General features: G+C 42.0%; 1 protein-coding gene across 1 annotated transcript in view; it reads right to left on the minus strand.

Moving 5' to 3' along the window:
• Positions 1-24,120, minus strand: part of SOX6 (SRY-box transcription factor 6) — a 379,449-nt gene that overhangs the window by 334,638 nt on the left and 20,691 nt on the right. The window contains exon 3 of the mRNA XM_038764241.1: positions 9,238-9,439. Within this exon, the coding sequence (XP_038620169.1) occupies positions 9,238-9,439 (202 nt within the window). The remainder of the gene's footprint in view (positions 1-9,237; positions 9,440-24,120) is intronic.

Below are 24,120 nucleotides of genomic sequence, written 5' to 3' on the forward strand. Positions count from 1 at the left end.
AATGGTGACAATAATAGGAAGGATAATACTAATAAATGAAATAATTATAATAAATACAAGACCCTACTGTGGGTGGAAAACAACAGAACTGCATGGTCCAACTTCCCAGTGGGGCCAGCCCTAGTTTAATCATGGTATAGTGGATAGAGCATGGGCCTGGGAGTCAGAAGGTCATGGATTCCAATCCCGGCTCCACCACTTGTCTACTGTGTGACCTCAGGCAAGTCATTTCACTTCCCTGGGCCTCAGTTACCTCATCTGTAAAATGGGGATTGAGACTGTGAGCCTCATGTGGAACAGGGACTACATCCAACCCGAGTTGCCTGTATCCACCCCAGCACTTAGTATAGTGCTCTGCACATAGTAAGTGCTTAACAAATATCACAGTTATTATTAATCAAACTCAATACAAAGCAGCCCCCAATTTTAGATGTACCTCACAGACCTGAGAGGAGAGGAAGGGCTTTTACACCCAAAGTTCGTTAATCCTATTGTCTCAGGTCACTGTGAGGGCTTGCTCAGAATGCCTGGAGCCCGGAATCCTTGCTTGGCTTCCAGGGCTTCTGAGCTTTTCTGAGCATGTCACCCCCAATCCTTAAAAATCTCCAGTGGTTACCCATCAATCTCCATATGAAGCAAACACTCCTCACTATTGGCTTCAAAGCTCTCCATCACCTTGCCCCCTCCTACCTCACCTCCCTTCTCTCCTTCTACAGCCCAGCCCACACACTCTGCTCCTCTGGTGCTGCTAGCCTTCTCACTGTGTCTTGTTCTTGCCCGACCCACCATCGGCCCCTGGACCACATCCTACCTCTGGCCAGGTGTATATATGATTGTACATATTTATTACTCTATTTATTTATTTATTTATTTATTTATTTTACTTGTACATATCTATTCTATTTATTTTATTTTGTTGGTATGTTTGGTTTTGTTCTCTGTCTCCCCCTTTTAGACTGTGAGCCCACTGTTGGGTAGGGACTGTCTCTATATGTTGCCAACTTGTACTTCCCAAGCACTTAGTACAGTGCTCTGCACACAGTAAGCGCTCAATAAATACGATTGATGAGGAGGAGGAGGAGGAACGGTCTCCCTCCTCACATCCACCAAACTTCCATGCTTCCCCCCTTTGAAGCCCTACTTTGAAAGCTCCCTGGGAGGTCTTCCCAGACTAAGCCCCCATTTTCCTCTGTTCCTCTCCCCGCCACACATCGCCCCAACTCTCTATCTCCCTCCCCACCCCACAGCACTTGTGTATATGTGGACATATTTATTATTCTATTTATTTTATTAATGATGTGTATATATCGATAATTCTATTTATTGATATTGATGCTATTGATGCCTGGTCACTTGCTTTGATGTCTCTCTCCCCCCGTTCTAGACTGTGAGCCTGATGTTGGGCAGGGATTGTCTCTGTTGCTGAATTGTACTTTCCAAATGCTTAGTACAGTGCTCTGCACACAGTAAGTGCTCGATAAATACAACTGAATGAATGAAGTGTGGTCTAGTGGAAAGACACGGGCCTGGGCGTGGGGGTGTCAAAGGACCCGAGTTCTAGTCCCAATTGTGCCACTTGTTTGCTGTGTGACTTTGGACAACTCACTTACCTCCTCTGTGTTGCAGTTTCCTCATCTGTGAAATGGGGCAAGGACTGTGTCCCATTTGCTTCTATGTTGTAAACCTGGTGCTTTGTGCAATACTCGGCACAGAGTAAGTGTCTGAGATATCTTACTGGTGGCTGATCCTTCTCGACAATGGTTTTCTGTCTTGGGGCAAAGAGTTCAAGCAACAACTCTTCCCACTTGTCTTGCCTTACGCCGTTGAATCGTTTCCGACCCATAGCAGCTCCATTGACACATCTCTCCCAGAACACCCCACCTCCTCCTGCAATCGCACTATTTCCTAGTTAAAGGGTCAGCTCTTACTAGCATCATTTTGAGTTGAGCAAATCTTAATAAAAATGTGGTCTACCTGATATTATGCTTACCCAATCTCCTCCAGACTGTTAGGCCTTGACGGCAGGGGATGTGTCCACAAATTCTGTTATATTGTACTCTCCCAAGCTCTTCATATAGTGCTCCACACAAAGTAAGCACTCAATAAATACCATCGACTGACCCCACTGAAGTGTAATGTGGAGTCTGTAAAACTGGAAGGAGAGAGAAGTCTAGGAGACTGTGTTTGTTACTTCAAATACAACAATTTCTAGAAAACCTTTAGTAACCTCCTGAACTACATGATTATGGTGGGTGCCAAGGCAAAGGACATGAACCAGCTCAATCATCACCTGTAATACCTGTCCTGTTTGGGGAAAAAAAGGAATAAAAACTTTGAAAAATCCAATTTTTTTTCCATTTTTCTTATGGCCTTTCCTTAATCCTGCTACAGCATTCCTCCTGTGAAAAGGGATGAAAATAGAAAAAAAAAAAAACCCTTAGACTCTGTCACCGCCAACATGGATTAAATGGAACAATGGAAAAACCTCGATAAATATTCAGAAAAATGTTTTCTGCTGAAGGGTTCATTTGGTGGTTTGGTGTGCACCAACGTGGCCAAGCCCCATGAACTGATGAGCAGCAAACTGAAAATATAATAGGCCTGGAAGCCACAGATCAAAAAAAAATAAAAATCCTTTAACAAGAACGGCAAGCAGATAGGGAGCAAGGGGCGTGGGTTGGGGGTGGGGGCAGTGAGTGTTAGAAAGCAGAAATTCTAGGCTGGGGAGGAGACGTGTCAACAAGGAAAATACAGCCAGGGCAGGGTCTGGGGCCAGTGCCGGATGCCACTGCAGCGCACCCTGGTCTGTGGATCCTGGGCAGCCTGGCTTCTGCCTCTGCCACAATTGGGCTGGCTCAGCAGCGTAACTTATTCCACCCATTTCACCACCACGATGAAATAATAAACAATACAGCATGTGCTCCCTGGTTTTTTAGGAAGTGAATGTGTCTGTTTATTGTTGTATTGTACTCTCCCAAGCACTTGGTACAGTACTTTGCACACAGTAAGCATTCAATAAATGCGGCTAAATGAACAAATGAATTTGTTTTTTTTTATGGTGTTTGTTAAGCGCTTACTATTTGCATTAAGCACAGGGGTAGATACAAGCTAACCAGGTTGGACACTGTCCATGTCCCACATGGGACTCTCAGTCTTAATCCCCATCTTACACATGAGGTAACAGGCACTGAAAAATGAAGTGATTTGACCAAGGTCACACAGCTGATAAATGGCAGAGCCGAGATTGGAATTTCGTTCCTTCTGACTCCCAGGCCCGGGTTCTGTCCACTAGACTATGCTGCCATGAGCTGCAGAGCAAGTAAAAAAGAGCAATAAGTGGCTCACGAGCTGCTGTAAGGCCACCCGTGCTGTAGATGCTCATGCTCATTTTTTCTATTTTTCTTTACATTTTAAAAGTCATCTGTTCTTCAGGGAAGATGAAATTCTTGCTCCCCAAAAATGGTTCTTGCTTGGCTGCTACCCAAAGCCTCACCCAAAGTGTTGAGAGCCTTTCTCATTGACTCCACTCCATTTCTCACAAGATTGGTTCTCTTTGTGATAAATTCTCTAGTTCCCTGGTCAAAGACTCAGGCCCTGGTTCTTCCCATGGCCCTTGGAGAGGAGCCTCCAATGCTTCCCACTAAATTCAGTTTATTTTCTTTTTTCCTTTCAGAATAAAGTTCTTGAGTATGAGAAACACTACAAAGTGACCCATTGCAAAGCTTATATAGCTACCAAATATCCTGAGGAATATATGCCTATATATGCACACTCTTAAGTAGATCAAAAATTTGAATATTAAGTCTGTCATATATATATATCCATACACACAGCCTTATCCTTGAGTGGAGAAGGTTCAAAATAATCCATTAGAATCAACAGATGTAGGAGACACGATCCTTGATCAGAAGGAGTTTACAGTCTAACATGGGAGACAGGCACGTGAATATTTAGAGATAGGAGGGCGATTCTTTCATTCAATAGTATTTATTGAATGCTTACTGTCTAAGAACTTGGAAAGTACAATTCAGCAACAAATAAAGACAATTCCTACCCAACAATGGGCAAATGTGCTAACACGGAATTAAAATGTATAGAAATGCAAGTACCGTTATGAATGCAGAAGGGCTGAGGTGATAGTTGGAAGGATAAAGCTTGAAGATCAAAAATATTTGCTTGGGGAAAGCTTCCTGGAGGAGGTAAGAGTCAGAAGGGGCTTGAAGGTGGGAGGAACTGAGATTTGGCTGATTCGAAGGGGGAGAGCGTTCCAGACAGAAGTCGATAAAACATGATGGGATATGCTTGGGAGAAAAGGCGTGTGCGCAAGACAGTGGGTTATGTAAGAGAGAGGGAAATGACAAAGTGCCTTAAAGCAAATTGTCAGGGTTTCTATTTGAAGCAAGGAATAGGTCATACCTGAAGTTTTTGAGAAGAGGAGAGATTTGTGCAGAAATGATGTTTTAGAAAAATGATCTGAGCAGACAAGTACAGATGGGGGAAGAGAGAAGTATTTACACACATATCTGTAATTTAATGTCTGTCTCCCCCAATAGACTGTAAGTTCCATGTAGGCAAGGATCGTGTCTACCTACTTTATTGACCTATAATAATGATAATAATAATAATAATAACAATGGTATTTATTAAGTACTTACTATGTGCCAAGCACTGTTCTAAGCAATGGAGTAGATACAAGGTTATCAGGTTGTCCCACGTGGGGCTCACAGTCTTAATCCCCATTTTACAGATAAGGTAACAGAGGCACCGAGAAGTTAAGTGACTTGCCTGAAGTCACACAGCAGACAAGTGGCAGAGCAAGGATTAGAACACACAACCTCTGACTCCAAAGCCCATGCTCTTTCCACTAAGAGCTCAGTACAGTGCTCTGCAAACAGTTAGTGTTCACTAAATATTGCCGATGGATTGAGAGGCTGGAGTCAGTGAGGAGACTGATATGCTAGCCAAAGTGAGAAATGACCTGCATCTCAACCCAGAATGCGGTCGTTTGGATGAAGAAAGGATGGATCCAAGAAACGTTATAGAGGAAAATTGGACAGGATTTAGTATCCTGCTCTGAAGCTCTAGACCTTTCTCTCCAACATTACTGAAATGAAATACAAGTTATATTATCAAGTAGTCTTAAGCCCACAATAGAACAAACACTTGTATTTCTGGCCTGTCACATACCATGAGTTATTATATGCAAATCTTACTTTTCCTAAGCCCATTGTTGGGTAGAGACCATCTCTATATGTTGCAAACTTGTACTTCCCAAGCACTTAGTTCAGTGCACTGCACACAGTAAGCACTCAATAAATATGATTAAATGAATGAATGAATAAATAAATTACCAGTATTAAATCCCTTTTTTCTAACATCCCTTCGGTTTCTCGACTGGGAACCGTTTGAAAAAGACCGTGATCATTTTAAGGTATAACTTAAGGATAAAAGGGAAACAATGAAAGTTAAGGTTTCAGCTTTTTCCATTGAGTTGAGATTTTTTTTTCATTTTTCACCAAATCCAAATAACTCTAGAAACTGACCCAAAGTACAGGTCACCCCAACTATGGTCTTATTTTTGTGGTATGATACATAAGACATGATACTGGCTGAAGCACTATTATTAAAGAGAGATTAAAACAGCTGTACATTATGCTGAAGCACTCAGTCTTCCCTTTACAAACAGACGGTCCTGGATTAGAAGCAGCACTTGGCCATTTAAATCACTACAACAACCAGATTTAACCAGCTGGGCCATATTCTCCTAGGCAATGCCTGTTGACCTCCTCAGTCGCAGCTGCTCAAATGAAATTCTCATTAGACAACTTATTTTCAGAAGCCAAAGGAGTCTCTGATTAAATATATGTATTTAGACATAAAAAAGTATTTAAAAACGTATTCATTTTCTGACAACTGCTGCTTCTGCTTCGGCCTGGCTATGTTCAGAACGGCGTGGGTGACACAAGGATAACTACACTGTGTCATTTAAATCACGGCACAATATTCAAAATGGTTTAGATTAGAATCATTTTAACCTGGGTCTTGTAGCAGAGCCCTGGTACCCACTCCATCCACCTAGATCAACAGCTGGGTACTTGTTTAGGTGGATTGGCCTTTCTCCCCCACCACAAACAGAATTGGAATTTTCCAGAGTATGGACAGCTTCAAAGAGGCTAGGGCTGTAATAGAATTGACTATAAGCCAAATGAAGGCAGAAATCTTGGATTTATTCCCACGGGGAGTGTTTCCAAAGTGTGGCCCCTCAAGGTCTCATATCACTGTTAATCTGGGTCATCCTATTTGCTCTATTCCACCAGATAGTGAAACACTTTAGAGGAATGGAAAATTAAGCCATCCCTGAGTGGAAAAACAGCAGCTCCACCCTATTAGTGCAGAGCTGAACCTGTTTGGTCAGGTGGCAAAATCCCCTCTTCTGATATCGGACAATTAATCTTTCAAGCGTATTTACTGAGTGCTTACTGTGTGCAAAGCACCACCCTAGGTACTTGGGAGAATACAATATAACAGAGTTGGCCGACATGTTCCCTATTCACAATGATTTACCATCTAGAGGGGGAGACAGGCATTAATATAAATAAATTAAATTATGAAGACATACATAAGTAGTATGAGATTGAGGAAAGGGTGAATAAAAAGTAAGCAAATCCAAGTGCAAGGGCAATGCAAAAGGGAGTAGGAGTAGTAAGTAAGGTTCCTTCAGAGAACTTTTAAAATTAGTGTCTGATCTATCTTGAATCTATCCCAGCATTTAGTACAGTGCTCAGCACAAAGCAGGAACTTAGCAGACATTATTAGTATCATTATTTTTATATTTGTTAAGCACCTACTATGTGTTAAGCACTGTTCTAAGTGTTGGGGTAGAAATAAGTTAATCAGGTCAGACACAGCCCCTGCCCCACATAGAGCTTACCATCTAAGTGGGAGGGAGAACAAGTATTTAACCCCCATTTTACAGTTGAAGAAATAATAATAATAATAATAATGGCATTTATTAAGCACTTACTATGTGCAAAGCACTGTTCTAAGTGCTGGGGAGGTTACAAGGTTATCAGGTTGTCCCACGGGGGGCTCACAGTCTTAATCTCCATTTTACAGATGAGGTAACTGAGGCACAGAGAAGTTAAGTGACTTGCCCAAAGTCACACAGCTGACAATTGGCAGAGCCAGGATTTGAACCCATGACTCTGACTCCAAAGCCCGTGCCCTTTCCACTGAGCCATGCTGCTTCTCTAAAACACAGAGAAGTTAAGTGATTTGCCCATACAGAAGGCAACTGGCTTGAGCCAGAATGAGAACCATTATAGAAGCTGTGTGGCCTAGTGGAGAGAGCATGGGCCTGGGAGTCAGAAGGACCTGGGTTCTAATCCCTGCTCTGCCCCTTCTCCGCTGTGTGACTTTGGGCAAGTCACTTCACTTATCTGCCTCCGTTACTTCATCTGCGAAATGGGGATTAAGATTGCAAGCCTCATTTGGGACAGGGACTGTACCCATCCTGATTTGCTTGTATCCACCCCAGTGCTTAGAAGAGTGCCTGGCACATATAAGCACTTACAAATACCACAGTTATTATTATTATTGTTAGGTCCTCTGACTCCAAGGACCAAACTCTTTCTGCTAGGCCATGCTACTTCTCAGATTACCTTTATTATTAATAATTAGGTTGTGAGTTTAGTTACACGGCCTTTCAAAGAGTCACACTGTGTCCTACATTATGAATTTTATTCATTATGCATTCAATTCTTTTAAGAAACACTAGATATGGGCCTGGGAGTCAGAAGGACATGGGTTCCAGTCCCTGCCCTGACACTTGTCTGCTGTGTGACCTTGGGACAGTCACTTCAGTTACCTCATCCATAAAATGGGGATTAAGAGTGTGAGCCCCATGTGGGACAGGGAGTGTGTCCAACCAGATTATCTTGTATCTACCCCAGCATTTAGTACAGTACTTAGCAAATAGTAAGTGCTTATCAAGTATGATAATAATAAATACATGCAAACGTGTGTAGGCATGTACTCAATTATTAATTTGATGACTCAACTAGTAATTATTTTACATTAGTGTCCCCTGACCAGCTCACTCCATTAGAGCGTAAGCTCCTTGTGGGCAGGGAACCCATCATTTCTTTATTCTGTACTTCCCAAACTCTTAGAATATCACACTGCATCAACCATGTGGTCAATAAATGCTAATACTACTACTATTACCATAAGGAAATATTTGTTCGGCGGAAAACAATGAAAGTTGAAAAATTCTGTATTGTAATGAGGTAACTGCTCTTTCTCTACTGGAAATATAGTGGTAATGACTTTTAAGTTCAGCAAAGAGTGATCACTCAGTTACGCAAGTGGCTCTCAGAGCAAATCAACTACAGTTTCACTAACAAGCAGAACAGAAAAGTGTCTGTGACTTGTAGGGAAAAATCTGAGAAAGCCCTTAGGCACAGAAGATAGTATTTATGAAGTGATTTTAGGTTTTCTATAACATTGCACTGTAATTTTAGACCATTTAATTATCCTTAAGAGGACATACACATTTTACTTTCACTAGATTAAAAGCATTTTTTTAAATTCCATTACATAGAAGGAGGTCAGAATCTTTTTGCTAACCTGTATTTCAGAACTATATTCTTCTGAGTGGAGACCTGGAACTTGCTAAATATATGTTTAGAAAGCAATGGGTCTCTGTATAAAAATTCAAAATAAGGCTACTTCTGTCCAGGGCTAAATCTAGCAATATTTTAAACAGTCATGGAATCAATCTGTACCTTAACAGCAACAGAGTGAGAATTTCCAAGGACTAATTAGCATCCTTCACATGTAAAAAAATAATAAAGTTCTTAAAACAAAACAAATTGTTCCCTAGATATTTTAAGGGAAAAAAACCCTAAAATATCATTGCAGGAAGATAAATTATTTTTTATTTTACTTTTTAAAATATCATTTCAAAAACTTGAAGCTCAACACAATCTCTGCTTTGATATCAGAAGTGCTGTACAAAATGCAGAAATTTTTAGAAAAACAGAGGTATCTGCTTAATGGATTTCAATCTATGATTCCCATGGTAACCTCTGAATAACTTTTTACCCAGCTATCACCAGTTATGTGCTCCAATGGCTCTCAAAACTCAACATATTTTTTTTTGTTTTTTTTTTGTAAGGCGTAAAATTTTTAGGAAAAAAAACCACCTCAACCTTAACAGTGTTGGTCCACACATACCCTCCTGCTCAGTCCTCGTCATCTCCTCTAACTTCTTCTGCTTCAGAGTGTCCACCACATCCGCCAGGCTCCCTTTACGGCGCTCTGGAGTTCCAATGGTCATCAGCTCACTGCGGTCTCGACTCCCTTCATCGGGCTTATGTGGTGAGGTAGAGGTATTTCGGAAGGAATAGAGGGAACATAACTTATTATTCTCTGACTCCTGCAAAGAAATAAGAAGACCATTAAAAGAATATTCTTAAAACTAGAAATTCCAATTGCAGTATATCAATCTGTATCTTAACTTTACAATGCTTAGATGTATAAATACAATAAAATATTCACATGGCTGAAATAAGTGACCAACTCAAATGATGATTTTTTTTGTCAACAGGATTCGATGACAAATAAACTTGTTTGGAAAATATAGTCATTTCAACTAATACTTAAACCCTTCCTACATGTCGAGATTGTTTTCTCTCAGTTTGAAGGTGGCGTAGGATCAGGTTTGTGGAGATGTGTCAGTAAAAGGACCGCAGACTGGAAGTTAGCAGTGACATTCATGTGTTTGTAAAATCATATGCCCCATTCAATCCCTATTTATTTTACCCTCCCACACTAGTAGATGTAATAATAATAGTAATAATAATAATAATGTCATTTGTTAAACACTTACTATGTGCCATGCAATGTTCCAAGCACAGGGTTAGATATTCAGGTATTAAGGTATTCAGGTTGTCCCACGAGGGGCTCATAATCTTCATCCCCATTTTATGGATGAGGTAACTGAGGCACAGAGACATTAAGGGATTTGCCCAATGTTACACAGCTGACAAGTGGCGGAGCCAGGATCAGAACCCACGACCTCTGACTCCCAAGACCATGCTCTTTCCACTAAGCCATGCTACTTCTCTGTCAATCAATAGTATTTAATGAGCACTTGCTGTGGGCAAATCACTGCATTAAGCACTGGGGTGAGGACAAGGCAATAGGGCTGGTAGGCCCAATTCCTGCCTACAAGGAGTTTACAATCTAGGAGAAGACTAGTAACAGAGGTAAGAGTATTTATTAAGTGCTAACTGTGTGCAGATCACTGTACGAAATGCTGGGGTAGGCTACAAAGGTGGAGATTGGACATGATCCCTGTCTATTGCAGTGCTTACAACCTAAATTGCAAATTAAGTTCTGTGTTCTAGATTTAAAGAGTAATCTTTGGGGTGAGAGCCCTACTCAAACTCTCGTGAGCAGGAAAAGTGTTTTAGCAACTTTCGTTCATTCATTCAATCTTATTTATTGAGTTTACTGTGTTCAAAGTACTGAACAGAGCGCTTGGGAGAGTACACTATAATAATAAACCATTTAGAAGGAGAGACAGATAGAAATAAATAAAGTACAGATATTGGGCTGGGAGCGGGAGATGAATAAAGGGACCAATTCAGGGTGATGTAAATGGGAGTGGGAGAACTCTGTTATATTGTTATACTGTACTCTCCCAAGCACTTACTACAGTGCTCTGCACACAGTAGGTGCCAAATAAATATGATTGATTAAACCACTCCTATTGATTTCACGTGGTAGCTAAGATGCATCGGTCTTTCTAGACTTTGAGAAAAAGGGAATTTTCAAAATACTTATCTCTGAGTTTAGTGTACACAGAGAAATGAGCACAAAGTGGGTCACATATTTAAATCATTACCCAAATAATATGGATTTCTAAACTATCATAATCAAATGACCAGGTCTATGGCAGGCTGGTGTGCAATGTTAGATCCCTCAAGTGATGCTTTTAGTTTCGCAGTCAAAACTGCAAAAAGAAGTCATTTTTCATCAATCATGGGTGAGCAGAGTGAAGCTTGCTGTACTGGCAGTTTGCTGTTCGGCAAGGAGTTCTTCGCCCTCCCGTTTCCCCTCTTCTCCCCCAAATTCTATGACATCATTCTGGAAACTGACTTTTGTGGGTGAACTCATGTTTGTGAGAGTCCATGGATATGTAATAATAATGATGGCGTTTGTTAAGCACTTACTATGTGCAGAGCACTGTTCTAAGCGCTGGGGGGATGCAAGGTGATCAAGTTGCTCCACGTGGGGCTCACAATCTTAATCCCCATTTTACAGATGAGGTAACTGAGGCTCAGAGAAGTTAAGTGACTTGCCCAAGGTCACACAGCAGACATGTGGCGGAGTTGGGATTCGAACCCATGACCTCTGACTCCAAAGTCTGTGCTCTTTCCACTGAGCCACGCTGCTGGATATGTGTGTGTGTGTGCACACATGTGTTTATGTGCATGCCTACATTAGTTTGACGCCGCTGTCCAGAAATGGTACTGGCATGACTGGTGATTCAGAAAACAGAACAGCACTAAAATAATGCAGAAAATAAAACCACTAAAAAAAAAAAAAAGAATCTAGGCAATGCGGCATCAAAACCTACCATCTTGGGAGAAGAGAACACTGGGTTGAAAATATTTCTTCAAGATGTAATCTACAAAGGGCACTGAGCTAGGCATTTGCAAGCTAGGCATTCAAAAACCTGATTCCCTGCCCTCAAGGTGGTTACAACTGAAGGGGGGAGACAAGTGGATATGAGTGCCAACAGCACATCAATTGAAGTGCCAGCACACTCCATGATAACAACAAGAGCGGCAAAAAGTGACCCCAAATCAACCGCAGGCTTGCTGACAACAGATGCAAAAGGTTCATTCATATTTTCAAAGTTGGATTTTTTTGATGAATAGAGGGCTCATGGAGCCAACCCACTTTTGGACCATCCTCCTAATAAAATGTACACATAATCTGGCTCAGTGGAAAGAGCATGGCCTTGGGAGTCAGGAGTCGTAGGTTCTAATCCCGGCTCTGTAACTTGTCAGCTGTGTGACTTTGGGCAAGTCACCTAACTTCCCTATGCCTCAGTTCCCTCATCTGTAAAATGGGGATTAAGACTTTGAGTCCCACGTGGGACAACCTGATTATTTTGTAACTCCCACAGGGCTTAGAACAGTGCTTGGCACATAGTAAGCGCTTAACAAATGCCATCGTCATTATAATTATTATAATCCTTCTCCACTTAAGGGTCTGAAATGTCAAATGAAATAGAGACAAATCCCCCCACCAAAAAAAAAGGAACCTCTAGATCTTCCCACCCAACCCTCCACCCCAGCTAAATGGGGAACTTCCTTGTTAGACTTTTAAATGAAAAGTCTCCTTTAAGATTTCCAAAGTAGCGATGCTGTTCCTAAAACACACCAGTTGTAGTGTGAGACTCTCCAATGTGACTTATAACAGCTTTGATAGATTACACCACAACACAGCTATTGAGAAAAAAACATTTAGCAAAAGAAAGGCAATGGAATAAAATGCTTTGCCTGAATGCTGCAATGCGCACATAATTATGTGAATTTTCATTATGAAAAAAGGGGCCCAGCTCCTTGTGATAAAATAAAACATAAGGGAGATCATCTTTATTCCTCCCTCTCCTGAGCTCTCTTAAGGAATGATTACGATAATAAACAGCCACAGTGTGAAATGACTGAGGATGTGAGCATCACAAAAGACAGAGCCCAGGTGGCCCCTCATTAGCATGGTTGTATTTTTCCCTAAGTCTGTTCTCCCACTTCCCCACCAACATCAACAAACAACAAAAAATGCAGGTGAAGATGTACCCTCATGTTTCCAGGCTCAGCAACCTGACCTTACTGGAATTTCCTACTGAGGTCATGGGTAGTCCATAGTGCAGAAAATAACAGTACATATTGAGCCCCTCCTGGGACTGTATTTGGGAGAGGACAACAGATACACCAAACATATGCCCACAAGGACCTTGGTGACCTCATTCGTTCCCACGGCTTCAACTATCTTCTCTACACTGATGACACCCAAATCTACATCTCTGCCCCTGCTCTCTCCCCCTCCCTCCAGGCTCGCATCTCCTCCTGCCTTCAGGACATCTCCATCTGGATGTCTGTCCGCCACCTAAAACTCAACATGTCCAAGGACTGAACTCCTTGTCTTCCCTCCCAAACCCTACCCTCTCCCTGACTTCCCCATCACTGTTGATGGCACTACCATCCTTCCCATGTCACAAGCCCGCAAACTTGGTGTCATCCTCGACTCCGCTCTCTCATTCACTCCTCACATCCAAGCCGTCACCAAAACCTGCTGGTCTCAGCTCCGCAACATTGCCAAGATCCGCCCTTTCCTCTCCATCCAAACTGCTATCCTGCTCATTCAAGCTCTCATCCTATCCCATCTGGACTACTGTATCAGCCTCCTCTCCGATCTGCCATCCTCTTGTCTCTACCCGCTTCAATCCATATTTCACGATGCTGCCCAGATTGTCTTTGCCCAGAAACGCTCTGGGTATGTTACTCCCCTCCTCAAAAATCTCCAGTGGCTACCAATCAATCTACGCATCAGGCAGAAACTCCTCACCCTCGGCTTCAAGGCTCTCCATCACCTCGCCCCCTCCTACCTCACCTCCCTTCTCTCCTTCTACAGCCCAGCCCACACCCTCTGCTCCTCTGCCGCTAATCTCCTCACCATGCCTCGTTCTCGCCTGTCCCACCGTTGACCCCTGGCTCACGTCATCCCCCTGGCCTGGAATGCCCTCCCTCCACACATCCACCAAGCTAACTCTCTTCCTCCCTTCAAGACCCTACTGAGAGCTCACCTCCTCCAGGAGGCCTTCCCAGACTGAGCCCCCTCCTTCCTTTCCCCCTCCTCTTCTTCTCCATCCCCTCCACCTTACCTCCTTCCCTTCCCCACAGCACCTGTATATATATATATATGTTTGTACATATTTATTACTCTATTAATTTATTTATTTTACTTGTACATATCTATTCTATTTATTTTATTTTGTTAATATGTTTGCTTTTGTTCTCTGTCTCCCCCTTCTAGACTGTGAGCCCACTGTTGGGTAGGGACCGTCTCTATATGTCGCCAACTTGTACTTCCCAAGAGCTTAGTACAGTGCTCTGCACACAGTAAGTGCTCAATAAATACGATCGATTGATTGTCCTTACATTCTGAGAAGATACAAAGAAAGCTTTAAAATTTTATGTTCCTCCTAATCCCCAAACCCTTGCAAATGAAATACCCCACCTTCGGAAAATTTTCTCAAACTTGTTTCCTGGCAAATTGAACAAGACTCAAACTGGGACGCTCATACATGCAAATGAAAAGATATGATGTAGAGATTGGTAAAAATAATACATGCTAGCCCAAATAAAAATCCAATTATCATCTTTACTGAGAAAAAAAAATGAATTTCCTGAAATTAAGAATCAAAAATAACCAGAATTCTAAATAACTTCTTCCAGGCTGTCACAGCTCTCTTTATAGCCCCAAAAGACTGTAAACTCCATGTTGTCAGGGAAAGCACACTCTCCCAAGGGCTTACAGTGTAGTGCTCACTCTCAGTAGGGGTATGAATTAATGTCATTGATTTATTTATTCAGGTCACAGTTGAGGGCTTTCACTTTTTCATGCTCTGATTGTGTTTTTTAAATGACCTTAAACACACAAAAAAATGCCAACTATTATGTCTAAACACCTACTGGGATCCCTTACCTGGCTCAGGAAACATTTCATTTCACTTCTGTGCCTCCATTCCCTCATCTGTAAAATGGGGATTAAAACTGTGAGCCCCATGTGGGTCTTGTATCTACCCCACAGCTTAAGTACAGTGCTGGTACATAGTAAGCGCTTAACAAACACCATTAAAAAAATATATATTTTGTATACTCCTTTGTTCTTTGCCAGAATTTATACATTTCTGAAGATGATGCTGACAGTAAAATCTTACCCATGAATCTGATTTATGCTTAAAAGACACATGTCTATTCCCCATTGTGATGTTGAGTATAGATTAATGGTGCTGGTGAGAGTTCTCAAGAAACTGGATGTATCTTCTGTAGTGAGTCCGAGGCTCGAAGCCAGAAAAAAGTTTGGACACACTGCAGCTTTATCAATCTTTGATTTGTTGTGAACTTGATATCCCGTTGTTGTCAAACTCTGTCTCTCAATCTCTCCTAAACCACACTGTTCTTTTTATGTTTTCTATTTTTTTGTCGAACTATGTGTCAATAGGTAGTGAACTTGCTCTAAGGCCAAATTTGATGGTAGCATTAAGCTCTATGTTTGCTGATGAAAACCTCTAGCAACAATAACAATAACATTTATTAAGCATTAACTGTGTGCAAGAGCCATGTAATAAATACTGGGAAATAAGTACACAGGCGAGAATATTTGGTTGAGTTGGACTTTTTGCATCAGGCAAAAGCTCCTCACCTTCGGCTTCAAGTCTCTCCATCACTTTGCCCCCTCCTACCTCACCTCCCTTCTCTCCTTCTACAGCCCAGCCTGCACCCTCTGCTCCTCTGCCGCTAATCTCCTCACTGTGCCTCGTTCTCGCCTGTCCGGCCATCGACCCCCAGCCCACGTCATCCCCCTGGCCTGGAATACTCTCCCTCTGCACATCGGACAAGCTAGCTCTCTTCCTCCGTTCAAAGCCCTACTGAGAGCTCACCTCCTACAGGAGGCCTTCCCAGACTGAGCCCCCTCCTTCCTCTCCACCTCATTCCCCTCCCCACAGCACCTGTATATATGCATATATGTTCGTATGCATTTATTACTCTATTTATTTTATTTGTACATATTTATTCTATTTATTTTATTTTGTTAATATGTTTTGTTTTGTTGTCTTTCTACCCCTTCTAGATTGTGAGCCCGCTGTTGGGTAGGGACCATCTCTATATGTTGCCAACTTGTACTTCCCAAGTGCTTAGTACAGTGCTCTGCACACAGTAAGCACTCAATAAATACAATTGAATGAATGAATTACAGGCTGGTACATAATCTCAGTTTTTCTTTTTCCTTAGGCCTATTTTCAGATGGTCAGTTCATATGCTCTGATGACTTTGTGAAGCAGCACATCAGCACTTGCCCATCTTCTTGTGTTTGTGCCTCAAAAGGAAAGTACTAAATTCCAGCATACTGTTTCAAAAATGGGCAGTGATGTTTTAGCCTGTTGAGTTGGAAGAGTTCCCTGGAAGATTGGAACCAGGTCTCTCACTGCATCCTCAAACATGAATGAACAACACTAGACCTATCACTTAGTCATTCTTTCATTCAGTTGTATTTATTGAGTACTTAGTGTGTGCCAAACACTGCACTAAATGCTTGAAAGAGTACAGTAGTACCACTCAACTCCACCATTGTTGGAGAAAGGGACTGAGAGTTTACCTTCAACTCTGACTACTGAGACACTCAGCTCCATTCCTGGCTTCTGGCCTTGAGATTTCTAGGGTCTAACTCTGCTTTGGGCTTTGGTTAGGCAAAGCCAGAATGTATAAGGACAATAAAACCCAAAGAGGAGAGATGTTCAAAACTCAAAAGGAGTCCCAAAGAACTGGTATATTCCCAATAACAGGTGACATCTTTAACTTGTTAAAAAAACTGAAAAAATAGCATCCGCATAATTGTTCCTGCAGTGGAACTTTAAAAGGCTAGTTCTGCCTGGAGCAGGCTAGGAGGCAGTGGGGTGGCAGAGGAGTGAAAACTGTTCCCCCTATGAAAAGAAATAAACTGTAGCACTTTTTACTGTCTGGTTGAAGTTCAAGCTGCTTCTCAGTGTTTACACTGTGAAATCCTTGAAGGCTAGGAACCATGACAATCAATATTTCTGGTATTCTACTCAGCGCTTAGTACAATGTCTTGCCTATTGTAAGCACTTAACAACAACTTGTGATGAGAAGTTGTGAGGAAAGGCGACTTTTTCAGAAAGCCCATATGAATGTAAAATGCTGACTTTGGTTCTAATTACATACAAATTACCCTTAGTAAAAGTATAATTTACTACTCTGCAGTCTTTCAGTTCCTTCTGCCTTCAGGACATCTCTGCTTAGATGTCCCACTGACACCTCAAACTTAACAAGTCCTAAACTTAACAATTCCTCATCTTCCCACCCAAAACCCACATTAGACTATAAACTAGTGGGAAAGGATTATGTCTGCCACTGTATTGTACTTTCCCAAGCACTTAAAATGGTGCTCTGTACACTGTAAGTGCTCAATAACATTATTGCTTGATTGAGAAAGAAGAGGAGAACTAACTAGGACAAACCCACCTATAGTCCCGAGGATCTTGCAGGCATGTTCTTGACCCTTAGTGTAACACCTGAAGGAGATGCTTTTCACCCTGGAGAGTCTTTAAAAACACCATAGACCTTTCTTTAGAAGTAGTGCTTGCCCTGATGGCCTGGCTAGACATTTCCTCCTCCCAAAGCCAAACCAAGGGGATATCAAGTACGGCGATAGCTAAAGGGAAGCACAGTTCATTTATATTCATGGTCTTATACACTACCACATGGGGGAAAATCCAGAGCGAACTATGTTTCAGTTATTAAAGCAATCAGGATTCTTAGGAAGGGTTAATTCTACAGCAGAAGGCTGATTAACCAAATGGATGGAGGCTGCAACAGAATTGAGAAAACTAAAGGAATGAAGCCCTTTATGATCAGCCAGGGTCAGGGCTTTCTCCTCAGCTTTCCCTATCAGCCCCAGACTCCAACACTCTCTGGACAGAGCAACGGGGACAAACAGGGAGATAAATTCACCCCACCCCAAAGTGTATGGGATGGCATGCCACATAATCTCACAATGTAAATACATTTCCCACATCAAGATCCCTCTGGACCTGACTCTCCTTAAAATACACAGGAACATTAGCAGGTTTAGAGGAGACTGACTAAATACAGTAAGTCCTATTTTCCCTGGGCCTAAACGTACTCTTTTGTGGTAAATTAGGCTTTAACGTGGTGTTTGAAAGAACATGGCAGGAGAGAGTTAATGACCTATGATTTGTTTACAAATTGTTTGACCTTAAGTTTGACTGATGTTTCTTTTTGGCCCAGATTCCCTTTTATTGAAGTTGCCTCACTGCTCTCACTTGCCTGCCTGTAACTGCAGCAGATTGCTAAAAGGCAGGGATAAAAGGAGAGGGAGTGGCAGAAGGGAGGGGGAAGGAGGAGGTTGGGGGGAGAGTGAGAGAGAAGAAGAATATTCATTCATTCAATCGCATTTATTGGGCACTTACTGTGTGCTGAGCATTGCTCTAAGTGCTTTGGAGAGCATAATATAACAATTAACAGACATGTTCCCTGCCCACAACGAGTTTACAATCTAGAGGGGGAGAGACTTTTTTTTATAATGGCATTTATTAAGCGCTTACTATGTGCAAAGCACTGTTCTAAGCACTGGGGAGGTTACAAGGTGATCAGGCTGTCCCACGTGGGGCTCACAGTCTTAACTCCCATTTTACAGATGAGGTAATTGAGGCACAGAGAAGTTAAGTGACTTGCCCAAAGTCACACAGCTGACAATTGGCAGAACCGGGAATTGAACCCATGAACTCTGACTCCAAAGCCCGTGCTCTTTCCAGTGAGCCACGCTGCTTCCCATTTATATACATAAATAAATTACAGCTATGTACGTAAGTACCGTGGGGCTGGGAAGGGGGGAGTGAATAAAGACAGCAAGTCAGGATGATGCAGAAGGGAGTGAGGGAAGAGGGAAGAAGGGCTTAGGGAAGCCCTCTTGAAGGAGATGTGTCTTCAATAAGCTTCAGAGAAGCAGTGTGGCTCAGTGGACAGAGCACGGGCTTTGGAGTCAGGGGTCATAGGTTCAAATCCCGGTTCTGCCAATTGTCAGCTGTGTGACTTTGGGCAAGTCACTTCACTTCTCTGTACCTCAGTTACCTCATCTGCAAGATGGGGATTAAGACTGTGAGCGTCCCCATGGGACAACCTGATCACCTTGTAACCTCCCCAGCACTTAGAACAGTGCTTTGCACATAGTGAGCACTTAATAAATGTCATTATTATTATTATTATTATTATTAATAAGACTCAGAAGAGGGGAAGAGTCAGATCTGTCAGATTTGAGGAGGAAGAATGTTCCAGGCCAGAGGTAGATTGTGGGCGAGGGGTTGGCGGCAAGATAAGCACTCAGTACAGTGCTCTGCACACAGTAAGTGCTCAATGTATATGACTGAAGATAGAAGAGATAGAGGTACAGTGAGAAGTGAAGTGTGTGGGCTGGGTTGGAGTAGGAGAGTGGGAGGTGGGGTAGGAGGGGGCAAGGTGATTGAGTGCTCTAAAGCCAACAATAAGGAGTTTCTGTTTGATACTGAGGTGGATGGGCAACCACTGGAGGGTCTTGAGGAGTGGGGAAGTATGGACTGAATGTTTTTGTAGAAAAAATGATCTGGGCAGTAGAGTGAAGTATAAATTGGAGAGGGAAAAGATAGGAGGCAGGGAGGCCAGCAAGGAGGCTGATCCAGTAATCAAGGCAGGATAGGATGAGTGCTTGATTAATGTGGTAGCCGTTTGGATGGAGAGGAAAGGGTGGATCTCAGTGTTGTGAAAGTTTAACTGTCAGGATTTAATGATAGAAGCAGTTTGGCTTAGTGGAAAGAGCACGGGCTTTGGAGTCAGAGGTCGTGGGTTCAAATTCCGGCTCTGCCAATTGTCAGCTGTGTGACTTTGGGCAAGTCACTTAACTTCTCTGTGCCTCAGTTACCTCATCTGTAAAATGGGGATGAAGACTGTGAGCCCCCCCGTGGGACAACCTGATCACCTTGTAACCTCCCCAGCGCTTAGAACAGTGCTTTGCACATAGTAAGCACTTAATAAATGCCATTATTATTATTATTATTATAGATTGAATATGTGGGTTGAATGAGAGAGAGGAGTCAAGGATAATGCCAAAGTTAAGGGCTTGTGAGACAGGAAGGATGGTGGTGCTGTCTACAGTTTTGGGAAAATCAAAGGGAGGACATGATTGGGTGGGAAGATATGCAGTTCTATTAAGGACATGTTAAGTTTGAGGTGACAGCAGGACACCCAAGGAGAGATATCTTAAAGGCAGGAAGAAATGTGAGAGTACAGAAAGGGAGAGAGATCAGGGCTGGAGTTGCAGATTTGGGAATCATCTGCATGGAGGTGGTAGTTGAAGGAATCCACAGGAGCGAATTAGTTCTCCAAGGGATTAGTTGAAGATGGAGAATGGAGGGGGACCCAGAACTGAATCTTGAGGGAAACCCCCAGTTAAAGGGTGGAAGGCAGAGGAGGACCCTGCAAAGGAGAACTGAGAATGAGCAGGCAAAGATATAGGAGGAGACCCAGGAGAGGACAGTGTCAGTGAAGCAGTGGTTGGGTAATGTTTCCAGGAGAAGGGTGTGGTCGACAGTGCTGAAGGCAGCTGAGAGATTGAGGAGGATGAGGATGGAGTAATCATACCACTTTCACCCTACTTGTGCAGCAGCTGTTATGATAGAATACCTGTCTTCAACTTCCATGCATTTTTTTCCTTCTTTCTTTTACAAGCAACAGGGATACTCAGCTAGTTTTAAATTATTATTTACAAAGTATTGACTTAGGTACTTAATACAGGTCAATTTTATCCTCTTTCCACTAAATTGTAGTGTTACAAGAGAGATAATCTGGGCCTGCCAAATTCATTGTATTTTTACTGAAAATATTTCTGTATTGCTCAGTGAACAGTGAAATTCTTTTACAAAAGAGCAGTGGGAAGGTGTTAAGAGCAAATTCCTCTACATGTTCCTCACACTGAACTGTCAGGGACATTCAGCAGGACTTGGCCATTTTCTCAGTCCTTGTTGGGTTTGACTCTTGGGCTCACAGTCCAAGAATTTGAGAATAAGACAAAAGCTCTTTAAATTGTCACCGTTGTGGATGAAAATGACAGATTTAACTGGAAACTCTTCCCCAGGAATATTTACCAAAAAATTTTCTCTTCTCTGAGTTACGTTCCTCCAGATCTTAGTGTGAAGTGCCTGAATGATTCCTCTGAGGCTGTTTCACTTACAAAACAAAATGCACACAAATATTGATGGTCTTCTTTCCAGGAGAGTGAAAAGTTTGACTCAAAAATATAACACATTTGACAATGCAGCATACAGGGAGCCAAATTTTGCCATCAGTTACTCACACACTATGCCCAGGGTGTTACGCATTAGCATCTAAGGACAGGATTTGACCTTGGAGGGCAAGTAAGCGAAGAAAGAGTTTTGTTCAGCAAACGTCCCTGTTACCATCAGAGAAACAGGATTAAAGTTCTTTCTCCCCATATCCTAGATTACTAAAAATGACCTCTTGGCTCCTTAGTAGGATGGTATTCCAAAAGTCCAGTCAATGTGATATAAATGATGTCAAATACACCATGCCAACATACAGCATGATGTCATGTCACAGCAGAAATTGGCTCAATTCAGCCTGGTTCTAGGGAGTTTCTTCTAACAATAATAACTGTGATGTGTTAGGAGTTTACTATATGCCAAACTCTGTATTAAATGCCGGGATAGACACAGTATATGCAGATTGGACACAGTTCTGGCCCCACACAGTGCTCACAGTCGAACTAGGAAGGAGAATAGGTGTTTAATCCCCATTTTACAGATGAGGAAACTGAGGCCCAGAGAAGTGAAGTGATTGGCTCAAGGTCACATAGCAGGCAAGTGGCAGCAGGATTAGAACCCACATCCTCTGACTTCCAGGTCTGTGCTCTTTCCCCTGAGCCACACTTCTTCTTGGCTTTCCCTGGTATCCTGTCTCTACAAATTACTCCAAAGATTTTGTGTTCCCTTCCCACATCAGCATGAAATCTGATGAAGCAACTGAGCTGTGGTGGAGGGAAGCTCTCAGGGCCTGGAAGTTAGAAGGAACTGGGTTCTAATCCCAGTTCTGCCACTTGACTGCTGTGCAACCTTGGGGAAGTCATTTAACTTCTCTGTGCCTCAGTTATCGCAACTGCAAAATGGGGATTAAGACTATGAGCCTCGTTGGAACATGAATTGGGTCCAATCTGATTATCTTGTACCTACAACAGTGCTTAGTACAGTACCTGGCACATAGTAACCACTTAAGAGATACCATAAAAAACACCTGGTACTGAATCAGACCCGCACAAAGAATAGGACATCTGAAAACAGGCCTGCCCAGTTTAAAAATGGATGACCAATACTCATTACACTAACATCCAAAGAAGATGTCCACAAACTCCAAGGGTAAAATACAATCCTACATTTCACTTGAAAAATATTAAGAAAAAAAAGGCACACATTAAGATTCCCCAACATAAATACAGCACGTCATATAAGACGAGCGCTTAGTACAGTGCCCTGCACACAGCAAGCACTCAATAAATACGATTGAATGAACGAGGGCAAGATGGTGAAAAAGACAAAGGAGGTCCAACTTTGAGCTTAGAATTTAAGGATAACAGTTTTTTATTTTTTGCAGAGGTTACTGCTGCTAAATGAGGCTGCCTAATGTAAGTGGTCAGAAAGGATTCCAGAATCAGCTACTGCTAGAATTGGCCAGGAAAAGTCCTGAGTGAAAATAGTGGTCAAATAATCGTGCTGGGGCTCATTCTGTTCATTTCTGGGTAAAGGAAGCTTTTCTAGTCTGTTATGTTGTTTGCCTCTGATCTGTGAGCAGGGCACAAGTAAAATCCTCCCAGAAAGTTGAATATTAAAAGCAATTTACAATCTAAAATGCACCAACATACTGGCATTTGGAACCAGATCTGAGTTATCGGGTAATGAAAGCAAATGTTTACAAAATCATTTCCAATTATTTTATTAAATAAGGTTTCCCATTTTCCAAGACTCTAATGAAATAGAGTGAAGAGAAATGAAACATATAAATGTTCATTTCTAATTTCTACCTGATTGTAAAAGTTTATTAGCAAACCTTTGGAATTTACACTTGGGGCTTCAGTATATGACATCCTCAGATATTAAGGGAACTCGATTTGTATTGCCTAGAAAAATAATGCTCAAGGGTCAGGGGAATGTAGAACACCATAATAATACTAAAAGAATAATATTACAGAGAATAAATAAGCTTTCATTTTGGAAGATAGTGAGAACACAAGGAGTAACAAGCTTTTAAAAAGACACTACATTTAGCTAGGAAAGAAGGATAAACTTTTTAGTGATAAAAACAATCAAACAGTAAGATAATTTGCATATCAAGGTAATTAAGGCACATTCATTAGAGATGTTTGGGAGAAATTAGATACGTTCACGGAAGGTATAAAGTTGGGTCTCTCCTGCTTGATGCAGGTGGCTTGACTCAATAGTCAGAGAGGGTCCTTTCAACTTGATCAGCTATGATTCTATGAATGAATGAATGCTGGGAGATTTGTTTCCTAGATGACAATCATTAAGTGCCTCATAAGATAAAGATTTTAAGGAAGACAACAGTGAAGAGGCGCTGACTCATTCTTCTACTCAAAATAATATGCTGCCCATCTCATAGCCATGGAAGTTCTATAGTTCTCCAAAATTTGGCTTGGATACTAATTTACTTCCAAAACATTAGCAGCCTCACCAGAAAGCTTTAAAACTGCTTAGATACATGATTAAGAACAAGTTGCAGAATTGTGCAATAATAATAATAATAATAATAATAATAATAATAATAATGGTATTTGTTAAGTGCTTACTATGTGCCAAGCACTGTTCTAAGTACTGGGGGGATACAAGGTAATCAGGTTGTCCCACATGGGGCTCACAGTCTTAATCCCCATTTTACAGATGAGGTAACTGAGGCACAGAGAAGTTAAGTGACTTGCCCAAAGTCACACAGCGGACAGGTGGCGGAGTCAGGATTAGAACCCACAACCAAGCCCAAGCCCAAGCTCTTTCCACTGAGCCACGCTGCTTCATGAATGCAACCCTTCAGTGATTTCACAGCCCAGAATAATACTGCAGATTCTGGTAAAAGCATCCAGCTATTCAGAGCCCGTTGATGGGTAGGGACCGCCTCTATATGTTGCCGACTTGAACTTCCCAAGCACTTAGTACAGTGCTCTGCACAC

This window comes from Tachyglossus aculeatus, chromosome 22 (assembly GCF_015852505.1).
Source record: "Tachyglossus aculeatus isolate mTacAcu1 chromosome 22, mTacAcu1.pri, whole genome shotgun sequence".
In the NCBI taxonomy this organism is placed as follows: domain Eukaryota; kingdom Metazoa; phylum Chordata; class Mammalia; order Monotremata; family Tachyglossidae; genus Tachyglossus; species Tachyglossus aculeatus.